Raw genomic sequence first — 14,632 nt, forward strand, 5'->3', positions numbered from 1 at the left:
AGTGTAAAGATTCGATGTATAAAAATTAAACATTTAACATCAAACCAGCGAAAACTCGGGATGGAAATAAACTTTCAAATGAGTTTGAAATTTGTTTAGGATGGTCCTCTGTCAGAAAATAATCGATTGTTCCATTGCTTTTAAATATTTGCGGGTTTACAGCTGCCGTTTTAGAATCGCAATGTTATCGATACTTTTGCAAGTTTATTTCTGAATGCTGGAATACACCGTACACAAAAGGTATGAATTGATATTTTATATATTCCAATCAAGAGGTAAATGCTATCTCAACGTTTATTGTATTGACCAACCGGATGTGAAAGACTATAAAAAAAACTTGGGAATTTACCTACATTTATGTTATTATCTCCATCCTTCGTCAACTGATTAGAAAATACACATGTTGTTAAACTCTGCATTTATGTTTTGTTTATTTTAAGGTTCCCGAGTGTTGAAATTAGAAACGGCATTGTTGGAATCAGAGTTGAGAGAGAGAGAGAGAGAGAGAGACATACAGACAGACAGAGACAGAAAGAGAGATATGAATGCGATTGATCTGTGTCATTTGAAACAAAACCTTTTGCAACAATATCTTTTGTTAGCACAGTATTATGATAATTAAAAAGTGGATAAATTATTAAGACTAAATTCCAATTTCTTCTGAAGTATCCTTTGGGGCACTTTAAGAAAACTCCAGTAATGTGACCGTGCGATAAATAACACACGAATTAATCGAAACCGGTGACGAGTTCTAGAGCAATGAGCTGTTCTACCTCAAATTAAAGTTATACATATTGTTGCATACTTAGAATAACGAGCAGGATGAATAATGTTTCTGTCATTCGAAATCGACATTTTTGGTTCTTACAATAAAAACGATCTCTGTGTTCAAAATGTATCGTCGATTTGTCTTGGCGAGCGTGTGCAAAGTCGATGTGTTTTGTCAAAGGATTTTTCAGTTCTTGGCAGGGTAAACATGTGTAGTATCTATTAAATAAATATCCTGGAAATGGGTGCACACACTGTTGCTTTTCTAAAATCCAACCTCGGAATAAGATCAAATCTTCTTTTCTCAGCCTCCTCTGGCACACAGTATCCACTTGTCTCATGTTTCGCATATGTAATCAAGCTATTACTATATATCGACAGCTGAAGAATTGTGATGACTGAAGGAGTATGGTGGCTAGCTTCTTCTCGGGCATGAACGTTTTTGGTACACTCATCCTCGTATTTTGGAAATAGAAGAAGCTCCCTTCAGCTAGTTGATGATTTTGTCTCCAAGAAATCGTCGTCGACATTTCCACAGGAGCGTCATAAACTTTACACAATGAATCGATAATATATCGACATCTCTTTTTAAAAAGGACGAGTCTGAAGAGTAGATTTGGTACCGTATGTTGATAGCCTCTCGTTGTTCCATTTGCATACTGTTGAGGTTATAGAAATGGACTTCATGCAAATAGGGAAGAACTGTGTGCTGATTTGCTTCGGTACTGATAATGTGCGGGAAGCAGCCTTTAACCATTTCGTTTATTCCAAATGTTTTAGGCATTATGTTTAGAGGCATGTCCAAATAATTCATTGAATATTTCGACTGTACGTCTTCCACTGTCATGAGATGTCGCTTGGAACGCGTTGAACACACTAATGTTCGCCGGCGTTTGACCAGAGTGTAAATAATTTACGCCTGGTGTCCGGTATGGCTGATGTTATTAAAAGCTCATTTGCTACTTCTTTTAATACGAAAGTGAAATATTTAGGATTGTGCTGCCTTTAAAAGTCATTTGGTCAGATTTTACTTTTGGTCAGATCCAAACTTTTGAAGCTATTGAGTACAGGGATTGTGTTTTAATATATACAAAAAGCGAAATGTCATGATATGTAAGCTAACTTTGAGGTGAACTTGGTGCGCTTTTAAATTTATCTGCTGCAATAGTGCACATTTTCAATTTACTCCATCTGACTCGAGACAACTTAAGCTAAGTGTACACGTGAATACTCGTTTATTAAGTTGTTTCGGATGGAGCACAGGCAATCACAGAGGTCGGTTCTTAGCAGGAGCAAGGACTGGCAATAAACGTCACACGTTTCTGTTTTCCAAAACCGCTTCTTCAGCGGCCATAGCGCAGTGTGGGTATGGCTGAGGGACACGCGGATATTTAGTGAGCGAGTACGGCAGACGGTTCGATACCGGTTCAGTCTAGTTGCATGCGGAATAATATTTAATTTAATATTAGGATTATCTGAATCGTACCTGCAGAGATTTTTATTTTCTCATTTTATTGGTGTGAAATAATAATTAAATCATCGTGATTCACGTAAAGTTTTGGTCACTGACAAACAAATTAAAAAGCTCTGGCTAAGCCTTTAGTGAATGAATAATTTTGGTTTTATACGAAACCAAAGTAAATAGTTTCATAGCTCCGCTTCTGTGCCTATATAAAGCAGAGCTCATCACAAGTCACTTCCTTCGTATACTTGAAAGCGGGATGTGGTAGTGCTAAAATGGATTAACTAACGAACATAACGACCCGCGCAAATGGTTCGATCTATTATCTCTACAGCTACAGTAGCATTGAAAAAAGAAACAAACGTAAAATATGAGGTAATTTTCAAGCAGTATGCGTCCAGAAGTATATTTTATTTATTTTGTGTGTGCGTTGTACGTACGGGCTTATAGCGGTATAAATCCAGTTGCCTCCCATGGACAACTCGCGTTACTAATGTACATGACACGTAAGGAATGCTGTTTTGTTGTATGACGACGTCTTTGTAGGTTGATCTTTCAGCGTTCAGATTACTTATAACCTACTGCTACACCTTGCTCAAAGTTTGACAGGTGTCCCACAAATGGGCGTTACCTTGGAAGATAGTATTAATTAAGTAGTCACAACTGTTGTAAATTAAAATGTACTAGTGTCATGTAGAGGCATCTGCTCAAAGTAAATCATGACATATTGTTGTCTTAAAATTAAATATTTAAATAGTTGTAACAAAGTTTATGCTCTGAATTTTAAATGTCATCAAAAAATTTCCTTACGAAAATGATAGATTGCTAAGGGCTTTTAGAATGATTGCCAGGTACTAAATTAGGTGAAGTCCATAGGGGCTCGGATTGTTGTTTAAAATTGACCTGTCATACATGTACTTTATAATAACTACTATAAAGTACATGTATGACAGGTCAATTTTAAGCAACGATTCGAGCCCCTATGGTCAAGTATATAATATGTTTTCACAGACATACAAATTGTGTATGCAAAATACACCTTGCGCAGCTAATTTCATTCCCCACACGTTCTTTGTCAGATCATGTATATCCAAGATAAAAATCTGATTATTGTCGATAAGAAATTTACTTCCTAATGATACATTGATTATACTTGACATTATTTTGCCCCTATTGTACAAAAGACAAAGCTGGAAGTTTCCTGGCTTATGTTGAAAGATGGGATAGTAAAGTTGAACCACAATCATATATATTGCTTTCAAATAGAAATGCAATTTCTAATTGTGACTTTAAAAAATATATATTTTGTATGATGTCCCTAAGACTGTTATCTTGAAAAAGATTTTCTGGACAATGATATTTGGAATACCATATCAATTATGGAATTAGAATTTCACAGCATGTGTATTATGCCAGAATTTTCATGTACAATCACTTTTCAGAAAAGCAAGTGCTTGTGCTAGAGACAACTGACAAGCTAATTTTAATCAGTACAGTCAAATATTTTATTTGTGGTAGACATGATGGACAGAGGATGATATTTTATGAAAACAAGAACTACAAAGATATTGTTTCGTCTTCAGTGTATTAAAACTAAACATGTGCCTAATGGAACATGATTTTGTGTTGAATGTCAGAATTTACTATTTTTGAAATGGTTTTAGAAATATGAAATTATATATTAACAATTGACATTTTAAATTGAAGGATAACCAAATGATTTAACTTCATCCCATGAAAATTGAAAATCATTACGTTTCTACTTTTTCAAGAATCCGTTAGTTTATGTGTGTGTACTGATGGATCTATTTGATGATGAAACAGTTACAAAGATGGTCTAAATTTCAGAGTTTTATTTAAAGAAAGAAAGGGAAATTAATTGGGTCTCGTACAGTTGAAATGCCCTACAGAATGTGCTGTAGCAGGATATCCTTACACACAATATGAGATGTGCCTTCATAATTATTTGGGAAGAACAATGTTGTTGTTATGTGCTGGTTGGCATGGCTAGGGACACAAAATGGCAGACAAGGAAATTCACTTGTTTGATGACATCACTTGAAAATAGTGGACATCAGGTCTATCATAACAATAAGACGGTAGTACAAATTTATTTTCAACAAGCACTGCTTTATATGTCTTGGTGACCTCACATCATGTGATGTTCAATCCAGTTTATAATGGAATGCACCTTTAGGTTGACCTCGTACAAATATGTCTATGTACTTTAACATTTATTTGTCCTTAGGTATTTCTCTGGGTGTATAAATCAGGGCTTCTTTATCAGCTGGGGGCTGGGTAATTTACCTGGCTACGTTTACTTTACTTCCAGCTAGTTTTAAAAAAACAGTATCTCCATTGGGTAGGTCCCTCAAACTCCCTGCCAACTTTAAATCTAACGGAAGACCCTGATATAAATAAAGACCTTCCTAAATAATATAGATGTATGTGGATTCAAATAAAGTGAATAATTTTTGTTTAAATATATGTATAATCGGATTGTATAAAGTGACACCCATTACTGAAACAGTCAGTTCTGAACGTGTACATGACCTGTATTACTTTTACTATAGCCTTGTCTCCTTATTTTCCATGGCCAATACGTTATCCCCACACCTGTAATAATATTGTCTGTAATTTTAGGGGCTAATCTTGCCTATTCATTCAAATGTGCAAACATTTGTATACACTTTCAACTGCACACATCAGTGTATGTCTTATGCACTTGCTGGTAATTTTCATGGCTGTTGAGCTACCATTGGTTAAAGGGTTCTTTGATGACGTACATAATATTTTTGGATCAAATTCTATGCTTACTGACTTGTAACTCCATAAAGTACAATATTACAATGCTATATCCTATGACATTTAAAATTTTGCGCTAGATATGGCTGTTACCAAATACTGGTAAATATGTAAACTGTATGCCAGTGTATTCCAGAAAGATTTGCATGTAGCGAAGTTACACATTTTAATGAACATGCAACATCATATGCAAAATCTTATTTGTGTATACTGTTTTCATGTTTATTACCTATATTGGGAAAGACTGGTTCTGTAATATACCAAAACAGAAATAATTCTTAATTTCCTGAATGGATATATTGAGGCTATGAGTGACTGAGTGGTCTAAAGCATGTGTCTTTACTGATCACCACCATCTCTGCTATGTTCATGTATGTTCGAGTCTCAAGTACAGCAAATGTGGGTATGTGAGAAAGCTTACCAATATCTTTGTATGGGTCTTTGTTTGTTTCCAAGGTTCTGTCTTATACTGGCTGCCACATACAGCATATGTTGCACTGAGAAATGGTGTTAATCACCGCAACAGCAAACAGGAGCTATCTTATGATATATTGTTACATATATCTGATTTAATTCATATTTATTTTAATTTAATTGTTTGCCAGTTTTATATTTTTCTTACATGCTATTGTAATGTAAATTTATTCACTGGAGATGATATTTTTCCAGATAATTGGTTGACCTTGATCATTCTTTCATAAACACCAGGTGTTGGTCTGAAAGATGACCATGGTTCAAAATTAGTAAACAAAGTTCTGTTTTAGTTTAAAATGATTGGTTGTTGTCAAGGTCATGATGAGGTTTTGGGTTTAGGATGTTAACAACTTTTTTATTTCTTAGAGAAAATGATTGGTTTTTGCCAGGGTCATTTTTGGTGTATGTGACTTAAAACGATCACGTGACCCCCTTTGATTTCACAATTCTGTTTTTTCCACAACTATGAATTTGTTACTTTTAACACATTAACCCCTGGAGATGTTTGTCATTTTCACCTGAAAATCAAGTAGGAAACACATTTTGAAAACTATTTCTGAATAGATCTGTAAACACCAAATCCCCGGTGATCTTTTAATAACATACTGCCTAGTTGTGTTAGAAACATTGTTTTTCATTGGCTATTTGACTCACAAATGAGCAGAAGGGTAAAAGGTTTTTTTGCTAAACGGAGCCATTATTTTTGTATCAAGACCACTCTTTATTCCAAATGCCCATTTTATCCTACTTTTTGCAAAGGCTCATCTGTCTGTTTGCAGTTCATACTGATTTGCCTTAGATCTGAGACCCAAAAGTCTAAAATCCAGACACAAAATCAGATTCCAACCACTGGCAAATTTTGGGTAGAAAAAAGTTGGGTCCAAAACATGAGGTTTTTTATCTGTATTTTGTAGTGCAGCCAGATTATACAGATTATTTGGTATCATTGTAGAGCTACATCTGTCTACCTTTCTATAATACCATCCACTTTAGTGCATCATGCATGACCATGATGCTACAGAGCTCGGCAGTAGGCTACTACCTTCTGCCCCGTTAAGGGGTTAATGTATGAATTAGATATGTGTACAGAGAGATTTCTCAGTTTTGGGGCTTTTACACTTGGTATCAGTTTGTTTTGGGGTTTTTTTTGTTGCCAGATTTTTAAGTTAATTGTTGTTGTTGTAGGGTTTAACGCCATTTTTCAGCACATGATACATGGCGGCCAGTGTTGATGGTGGAGGATGAGCCCTGGAAAACCCCGGAAAGAACCACCGACCCATGAGGAGCTACTGGCAAGCTTTCTCTCATACCCACATTAGCCGAATCCGAGACTGGGACCCACACAGACAGAGGTGAGATGGCATTGATCCGTAACGGAGGGTGCTTTAGGCCACTCTGGGCCCCTTTTTAAGTGAATTATCTTCAGATCATTTGGACTTTAAAAGGATTAATATATTCTCTGGAAATATTTTGAGGAGTGCTCACACAGAAATTTTGGAAAGACATTGCTTACAATTATTCTTCTGATTTCCAACACAGGAGTGTTATTTACAAGGAACTGTAAACGACAACATTGTGTAGGATACATCATCGCCGTCCATCTTGGATTCTTCTTTAATTCAATACAACATTTTATTATTAGGACTTTTGCAGTTTAATTCGTGGATTATTTTTGGATTTGACTCTTGAAACCATAAGTTCTTATTTTTCATTTCCAGGGAAATAAAATATTCGTTATATTTTAAAAAGCTTGTTGTTTTCACTCTTTCTCAGTTACTGTTTATTCGAGTCTAAACACTTAACAATATTTCTAGCCAGTAGCCAAGAATATTAAACTTCAACTGCATAGATTTGAGACCTTAAAGACAGTCAGGTAAGAATGATGTGGAAATATAGCAGTTTCAAAAGATTTAAAATCTGAACATAGTTTAAATTAACTTGAAAACAGAATTATTGTTTTAAAATTCTGTTGGCTTTATAATTAGTAAAATAAATATCATTCTTTAAATAAAATTCACATTTAAAGGGGCACAAATCAGCAATTCCTCCTTTTGTTTTCTAAATGACCTGGTAAGAAATATTTCAAGCATGAAACATCCTCAAACTTTTTTCATTACAACTTGGACTAAAGTCTTATTTACTCAAATTTCCCTTGAAGATATTTGGAATAATTTAAAATTAAACATGCCCGATCACTAGCAACCATAGAAATCAGTATGATGGTTGATAATGAATGGGGTGTAAATCATTTATTTTTTATGGGTCAGAGATTAATCAAAGCCTTTTTCAGAATTCACTGGGCTGACTAAGACAGGTCACAATTCATAATTAATTCAATTTAAAAAGTCAGCAATTTGTTGCTAAAAAAAAAGTAGCACATGCCACCACCCTATCCCTCCAATATGTAAATCATTTTCTGAAAAATTTGTCCAACAACAGCCATGCTGAGGCCTTTTTCAGAATTTATTCCGTAGTCTGTAATTGCCTGTGATTGGATTTTGAAATATTTGTCATTGATAAATAGGACATGATTGCCATGGGGAAACATTTTTGATTGTATGCCTTTGCTGTATGCTGTCATTTCCATATGCTGTGTCACTAACTTGTGACTATCACACTAACTCCAACATCATGTGTCCCCGGTGTTACTAGATGTCAGATGCTGTCCAATCTCTGGTCAAATAGATCTAGTGGACAATGTGAGAGAAAGAAGGAGTTCATTTTGAAACTCAGCTAACTTAGTAAATAAAATGAAATTGTAGACATTGAAAATTTCTCATTTATTGTGCCCTCCTATATGTCAATAATGCAGAGAAAACATGAACTTTTGAAAAGACAAAATCATTGTAAGGATTAACATAGATCTATGAGTAAGACATGGTAACATTTCAAAATTATAAAGTTAAATATGGGCATTGCCAATTGCTTGCATTTCAAATACCATCCAGTAAATGAAGTAACATGAGTTAAGAAATAGGGTGTATATTTCCTATTGCCAATTAGCAGTACAAATTAATATCTTTACTTCCTACCTTGCTGTTAGGATGTTCAAAAACATGATAGAGATTATGTAGACTAGTACATGTATCAATAAATGAAATCATAGTACTTTTCTAATTTATATGTAAAGAAAATGATGTTGATGGGTTTTAAAAGAGACACAACAGTGATCATGTGATTAATTAAACATCATTGGCTGCATTTGTCATCATAGATGATGCAGTATTTGAATCAGGAGAAAAATATGGGCAAGAAGGGACATAAGGCAAATGTGACATGGAGAAAAATAGAGAGCTAATCATTCAAAACTCATGTAGAAAGCTGCAGTCATGCAGTATATCATAAATCTGTTAATTTGTGTGATACAAGGTATGACATAAGGCTGGGACTTGTAAAGTGTTGATAGGTAAATCTAAGGTACTAATTTGACTTTTCTAGCAATACCATTTTCATTACCCCAGTCTGTTATATTTCTGGTATCCTACTCAAGCATATTGTCTAACTATTGTTAGTTGTTTGCCCTGTTGGTAGAAAGTATACAGTTATATACTGCTTCAGCCCATATTTTTGGAAATAAAGTTAAAAATCAAATTTGTGGTTTACAGAAATGTTCACCAAGAAGTAAGACATTTGACAACTTGTCAGACATGTCAAACAGGGTCAGGGTCAATGAACGTATACATCATTCCTCTGTAAGTTCTCTGCCATACAGTTGCAAGTCTTATTATTTACTTCATGTTAAGGTTTAGAGGCCATTGTCTGTTTTAGTCGTTTAGGTTTGGGTTGCGATATGAGACAAGCACAATTGTTGTGTCTCCGTCATGAAGTGGAATGTCTGTTTATCAATCCATCTGTCACCTGCTTCATTTTTGCACAGTTGTGTCTGAATTGGGGGGGGGGGGGCAGGCTGTTTAATTTCCAAGTTGTATATTTGTGAAACCATTGCACCACAGGATGGTGTAGTATGCAATGACAGTGTAATTAAATTATTTATCTTGCCACATTCATATAGCCAGAGTTAGCCACAAAAGAAGCAACTGTAACACGCTGTACAGAGAGTGCCCATTTCTTTAACAGACCATTGAAAATACATGTACTAGATCATAAGATAATCAGTGTCATAGCAAATATGAAAAAACCGCTACCATATGTGGATACGTTGACAAAAGGAAAATAATTCATAAGTCTTGTTTAGGGGTTCTCATTGAGGGGCAGGTAGTATTGGCGATGACTGCTTAATCAGGTATTGAGTAGTGGACAAATGTAGATTAGTGTTACCTCTTACTGACAGCAATCACCCATCACTCAACTACAAAACTATGACACTGGAAATATTTGGGCATCCTACTGTAGGCAGGGCTGTAGAGAGCGATTACAGGTAAGAAACACCCAGGCCTCTACTAGTTCTTGTTAAAAAAAAATCTTTTATAAAATAAAAAGTATCATTCAGCCCAGGCCCCCAGGGATATATCCCTGGTTGCCGCCCACCCCACCCAACCACTTGTCAGCCCTGACTGTAGGTGTCCAGAGAGTCGAGACAGTGACCATATCATTGTTTGTTGCAGAAAATGTATAAAGTTCGATTTTAAATTCAAATATGGTCATCTTTTAATATTTATGGGCTGCCCAAATGTATTTTCACATTGACAAAAATGTGTGACATTAATTTTTAGATGTTCTGGTCTCTGGTAAAATGGATTTTTTTTATGTATGATGAATTTGCATTACAAGACCCAGGATCAAGGAGAAGGGGGAGAGAGAATCAAAATCTGGATAATAGAAACATGTATGATAGAAAGTAAGTTCACAAATCCTTTCAATAGTCTTTTTTATTAGCAAGTAAATGCATTTAAAAGTTTGAAATGAATGCCCAAAACCCAGATGTTCTAATGGTTGTTTTGTTATTAATTGGGTAGTGGTGCCATTATTTATCTTCTTATTTCTGATTCAACCTTCTGATATTTTTTCTTGCTAAAAGTAATGATTTTATGTATGCATTCTTGTTTTTACTCAGCACAGGAAATGTACCATGCTTGTGTGAAAATATCTTAGATGTCAACATTGGATGCAGTCATTCCCGCATATTTGGCATTGCTAGCACCATATTGGTTTGCATTACACCAGACTACTCAGCATTGCTAACACCATCTTGACCCGAATCATATCAGACTACTCAGCATTGCTAACACCATATTGACCCGAATCATATCAGACTACTCAGCATTGCTAACACCATCTTGACCCGAATCATACCAGATTACTCAGCATTGCTAAAACCATCTTGACCTGAATCATACCAGGTTACTCAGCATTGCTAACACCATGTTGACCAGAATCATACCATAGTGCACAGCGCTAGCGCTAACAGCATATTGACATGAATCATACCTGACTACTCAACACTGCAAACAGCATATTTTTCTGTTAACTTATGATAAAAAAATGTTATAAAGTTGGATAAGAAAATTAACATATATATATGGGTAGTAAGGTTTAGCAGATCTCAGACATGTAGTAAGGTTTAGCAGATCTCAGACATGTAGTAAGGATTAGCAGATATCAGACATATATTAAGGTTTAGAAGATCTCAGACATGTAGTAAGGTTTAGCAGATCTCAGACAAGTATTAAGGTTTAGCAGATCTCAGACATGTAAGGTTTAGCAGATCTCAGACAAATAGTAAGGTTTAGCAGATATCAGACATATTAAGGTTTAAAAGATCTCAGACATGTAGTAAGGTTTAGTAGATCTGTATAATGAGGATTTAACATTTACAACTTGTATGATCCATGTTGATTTTCATGTTGCCTTTTTCCTATTCAGACTATCATTCCATTGATTAAATGTGGTTTGTAACACTGTACATCTGTATGTGCATGCATTTGCACATTTGTAATATTGCACAATTTCTCATGACAAAGTATCCAGTAACCTTAAGAATAAGGAAGGCTTGCAAGGGTGCACACTATTGGTAGGCATTTAATCCACCATATTGAGGATTGTTTTGATTGTGTCAACTGATTAACTAGATGCTAAATTTGAATACTTCTTTCAGCAGTTTTGTAAGCAAATTGTTTGCCACAGTCATACTGGTCTACAGATGTACATTTTTTTTCTAATTTTCAGCTGTGTAAGAAATGGAAGGTAAGTCAGAAACTTCTACATGTTAAAGGGATTTATGCATATGAGGCAGGATGCTTTGTATGTACAGGTGTGAAGAACATACATTCTGGCAGAAACATTATAGAGTATTCTATCTTATGGGGTCAGTAAATAAATGCCTCTGAAGTCCATGATAAAATATTTCATAATTCTGCAGAATTCTCCATTGATTTTTCACCCTTCTCCCAACCCCTAAAATTATGGGATTGTCCCTACTATGAATCGTCTTAGAAAAATGGGCAGGGTTAATGTCAACTAGTCATTACTAAAAAGTTAAAACCAGATAAAAAGCTTTGGTTTGGCTTTTTGCTAAGATATAGCATGCATTGTGTCACAATGCTAAAACACTGCAGTCTAAATTAACATCATATCACATGAAATTTAATAATGGATGGCATCAGGAATTTCAGTCATTGAAATTTCATTAAAAGGGACAATGACTGACCCAGTTGGCACCAGTCTTTAGCAGTTCAAGTAGTCAGTCAATCTACCCACAGGCAGGAAACAACATAAACATTTTGCATGTATACTAACATGGCCACATTCCAGTGCAGACTGTGAGGGCCTCAAGGTAGATTAGTTTTTAGCTAATTGTGTTACCCTCTTTAAATAAGGTCATTAGTATTATTAGTATTAGTATTACACTGAAAGGGGATTTTCTATGACAAGGAATGCAACAGATTTAATCCAGGCAATTGATTACCAAGAAAGGTTTAAAATACTTATACTACATACAAAGGCAATATGATTTGTAAAAGGACTGATGTGATAAGATGATGCTTATCTTTTTATACAGAAAAAGTAAATTTGTTTGGTAGTTGTCCATTTGCATCCTAAAACTGAGGCCATTATAAATGCTGATTTGAGGCAAAAAATTGCAAATCTACATCTGTCCCAGTCTGACTTTTCCTGTTGTCACTTGTACGAGTATGATGGAATTTCAAGAAACTTAGTCATGTTGCCTCCATGGTAACCATCTGCTAGGGGGCTGTCATGCATGGCTTTGATTCCTTGGAGGGGAAGAGTGGTCAGAGCTGAATTATGTAAACATTGCAATGAGAATGACATTTTGAAATATTTTCATAGCAAGCTTTACATAGGCAATCATCTTTGGAAGAAGTATTTCATACGTGATTGATTTTGCATTAGGAGACATGGTTCACTTTCATGGGTATTGCAGGAAAGGGTGAGTGGGTGGTTTATTTGAAACCTGCAGTTAATAAGCTTAGTTTATTTTATCTAGTATCAGCACACCTGGTCACAAAACCAGGTGAGCTAATGGTCATGTGTCAGTTGTGCACACATCAGACATTGCTATGTTTAACTTCTGTAAAGCCATTGGATCGAATTTGGCTCTAGCATCCCAGCATGAAAAATTTCAAGATTTGTACAAATGATAATGACGCATCATTAGATATGGAAGCCCTTATAAATATATTAACAACCCTTCATTGACTCCTTAACAAAAACTGTCAAGCATAATTTTATCAAATTTGGACGAAAGCATCATGGCCGGAAGATGTTTCAGATTTTTACAAATTGTGAAGATCTGTCATCAAATTTAGCCACTGTTGTTAATTGAAAAGTATCTGTTACAAACAACAAGATTTTTTAAGGACTTCTCAAAAGCCACTGACTCAAATATTGACCAAGTGTGACAAAGCATTCTTTCATGAAGACCTTTTCATTTGATACATACGATGAAGATTTGCATTCAAATACAGACATTGCTAAAGATAGAAATATTTCTAAACATCTTCCGTCTCCAAAACAACTCAATAGCATTTGACCCAGTTTTGCACACAGTATCCCACGGGGGGGGGGGATGATGTGAGCCCATCCCTCCAAATTTGGGAGACGTGCAATATTTCAGAGGGGCGAATGAAACTAATAGTTCATAGTGCAGTAATATGCTATAAAAATGAAATAAGCTTGGCTTTCATCGTTTTGCAACCTTAACTTTGTGGTCTGCACTGTAATATCATACTTGTCTCGAACACTTACATTGGAGCAATAGAAGTTTTATTTCATGCTCATTTTACTCATGAAGATATTAACATGTCTGAATATCTGGTTAACTTGAATTAACTGTTCAAGATCTTGCTCCCGTTTAAATTTTGAGTACACTCGTGTACCAGTAGTTATTATTTAAAGGATGAATTATGTATTTGCATAAATTTAGACTCTTTGGTCATTAATTCAACCACATAATGAAAGGAATCTTCTTTGCCATATTGGTGAATAGAGCCACATTACAAATGTTACACTTCACACTGCAGTTTGGCTGATTATCACAGACTTAAAATGTTTTTGTTGCCCTATAGATTGTTTCAAAGTAGATATCATTGCCATCTTATCCAATCAAACAGTGTTGATTGATTGTCAATAAAGATGCACACCAATAACGTATGACAAGACACCTTACTCTTAATGCTTAAGAAAAGAAAACTAACCAAAAGTACTAAATATCTTGCAATGGAATGCATTATATTACAATGTCAGAACTACTTGTTATTTTGTTTTTACATGTGCATACATCATTTTATGTAAAATAATATATTTCTTGCCTTTAATTGCAAATTATTTTAAAATTTAAATTTTTACTTCTTTTATTTTAAATTTTTTTAAAAAGAACAACAAATCAATGTTTTTCTCTTGAAATATTTCAAAATTTAACAACTGGGACCTTTTGGTTGTCTACAGGCTGACCATGACAGTTGTTCCTTATAAAAAAAGGATTTAAGAAGAAGAAAAAAACGAGTAAATTCCAGATTTTGTGATCAGATTGCATTCCATTTCTTTCATTAGCAACATTGTTAACATATCTTAACATTTTCCGGATGCTTAGCATTCTCACATCACCTTTGAGCACTTACTAACATAGACAAGAAAGCATGATTCATTAATGGATACTTTTGTGTGCTGTTGGCCTAAAGTGATCACTTAAAATTTGTATAGAGT

The 14,632-nt window shown here is 34.9% G+C and overlaps 1 protein-coding gene across 1 annotated transcript in view; it reads left to right on the plus strand.

Annotated features, from left to right (window-relative positions):
* Positions 1-2,470: 2,470 nt before the first annotated feature.
* The window catches only part of LOC149779265 (folylpolyglutamate synthase, mitochondrial-like), an 84,265-nt gene continuing 72,103 nt past the window's right edge, over positions 2,471-14,632 (plus strand). The window contains exons 1-2 of the mRNA XM_089939849.1: positions 2,471-2,605; positions 11,636-11,653. Coding sequence (XP_089795975.1) covers positions 2,540-2,605; positions 11,636-11,653 — 84 coding nt within the window. The 5' untranslated portion in view covers positions 2,471-2,539. The remainder of the gene's footprint in view (positions 2,606-11,635; positions 11,654-14,632) is intronic.

This window comes from Sinohyriopsis cumingii, chromosome 17 (assembly GCF_028554795.1).
Source record: "Sinohyriopsis cumingii isolate HCF-2022 chromosome 17, ASM2855479v2, whole genome shotgun sequence".
Taxonomy (NCBI): domain Eukaryota; kingdom Metazoa; phylum Mollusca; class Bivalvia; order Unionida; family Unionidae; genus Sinohyriopsis; species Sinohyriopsis cumingii.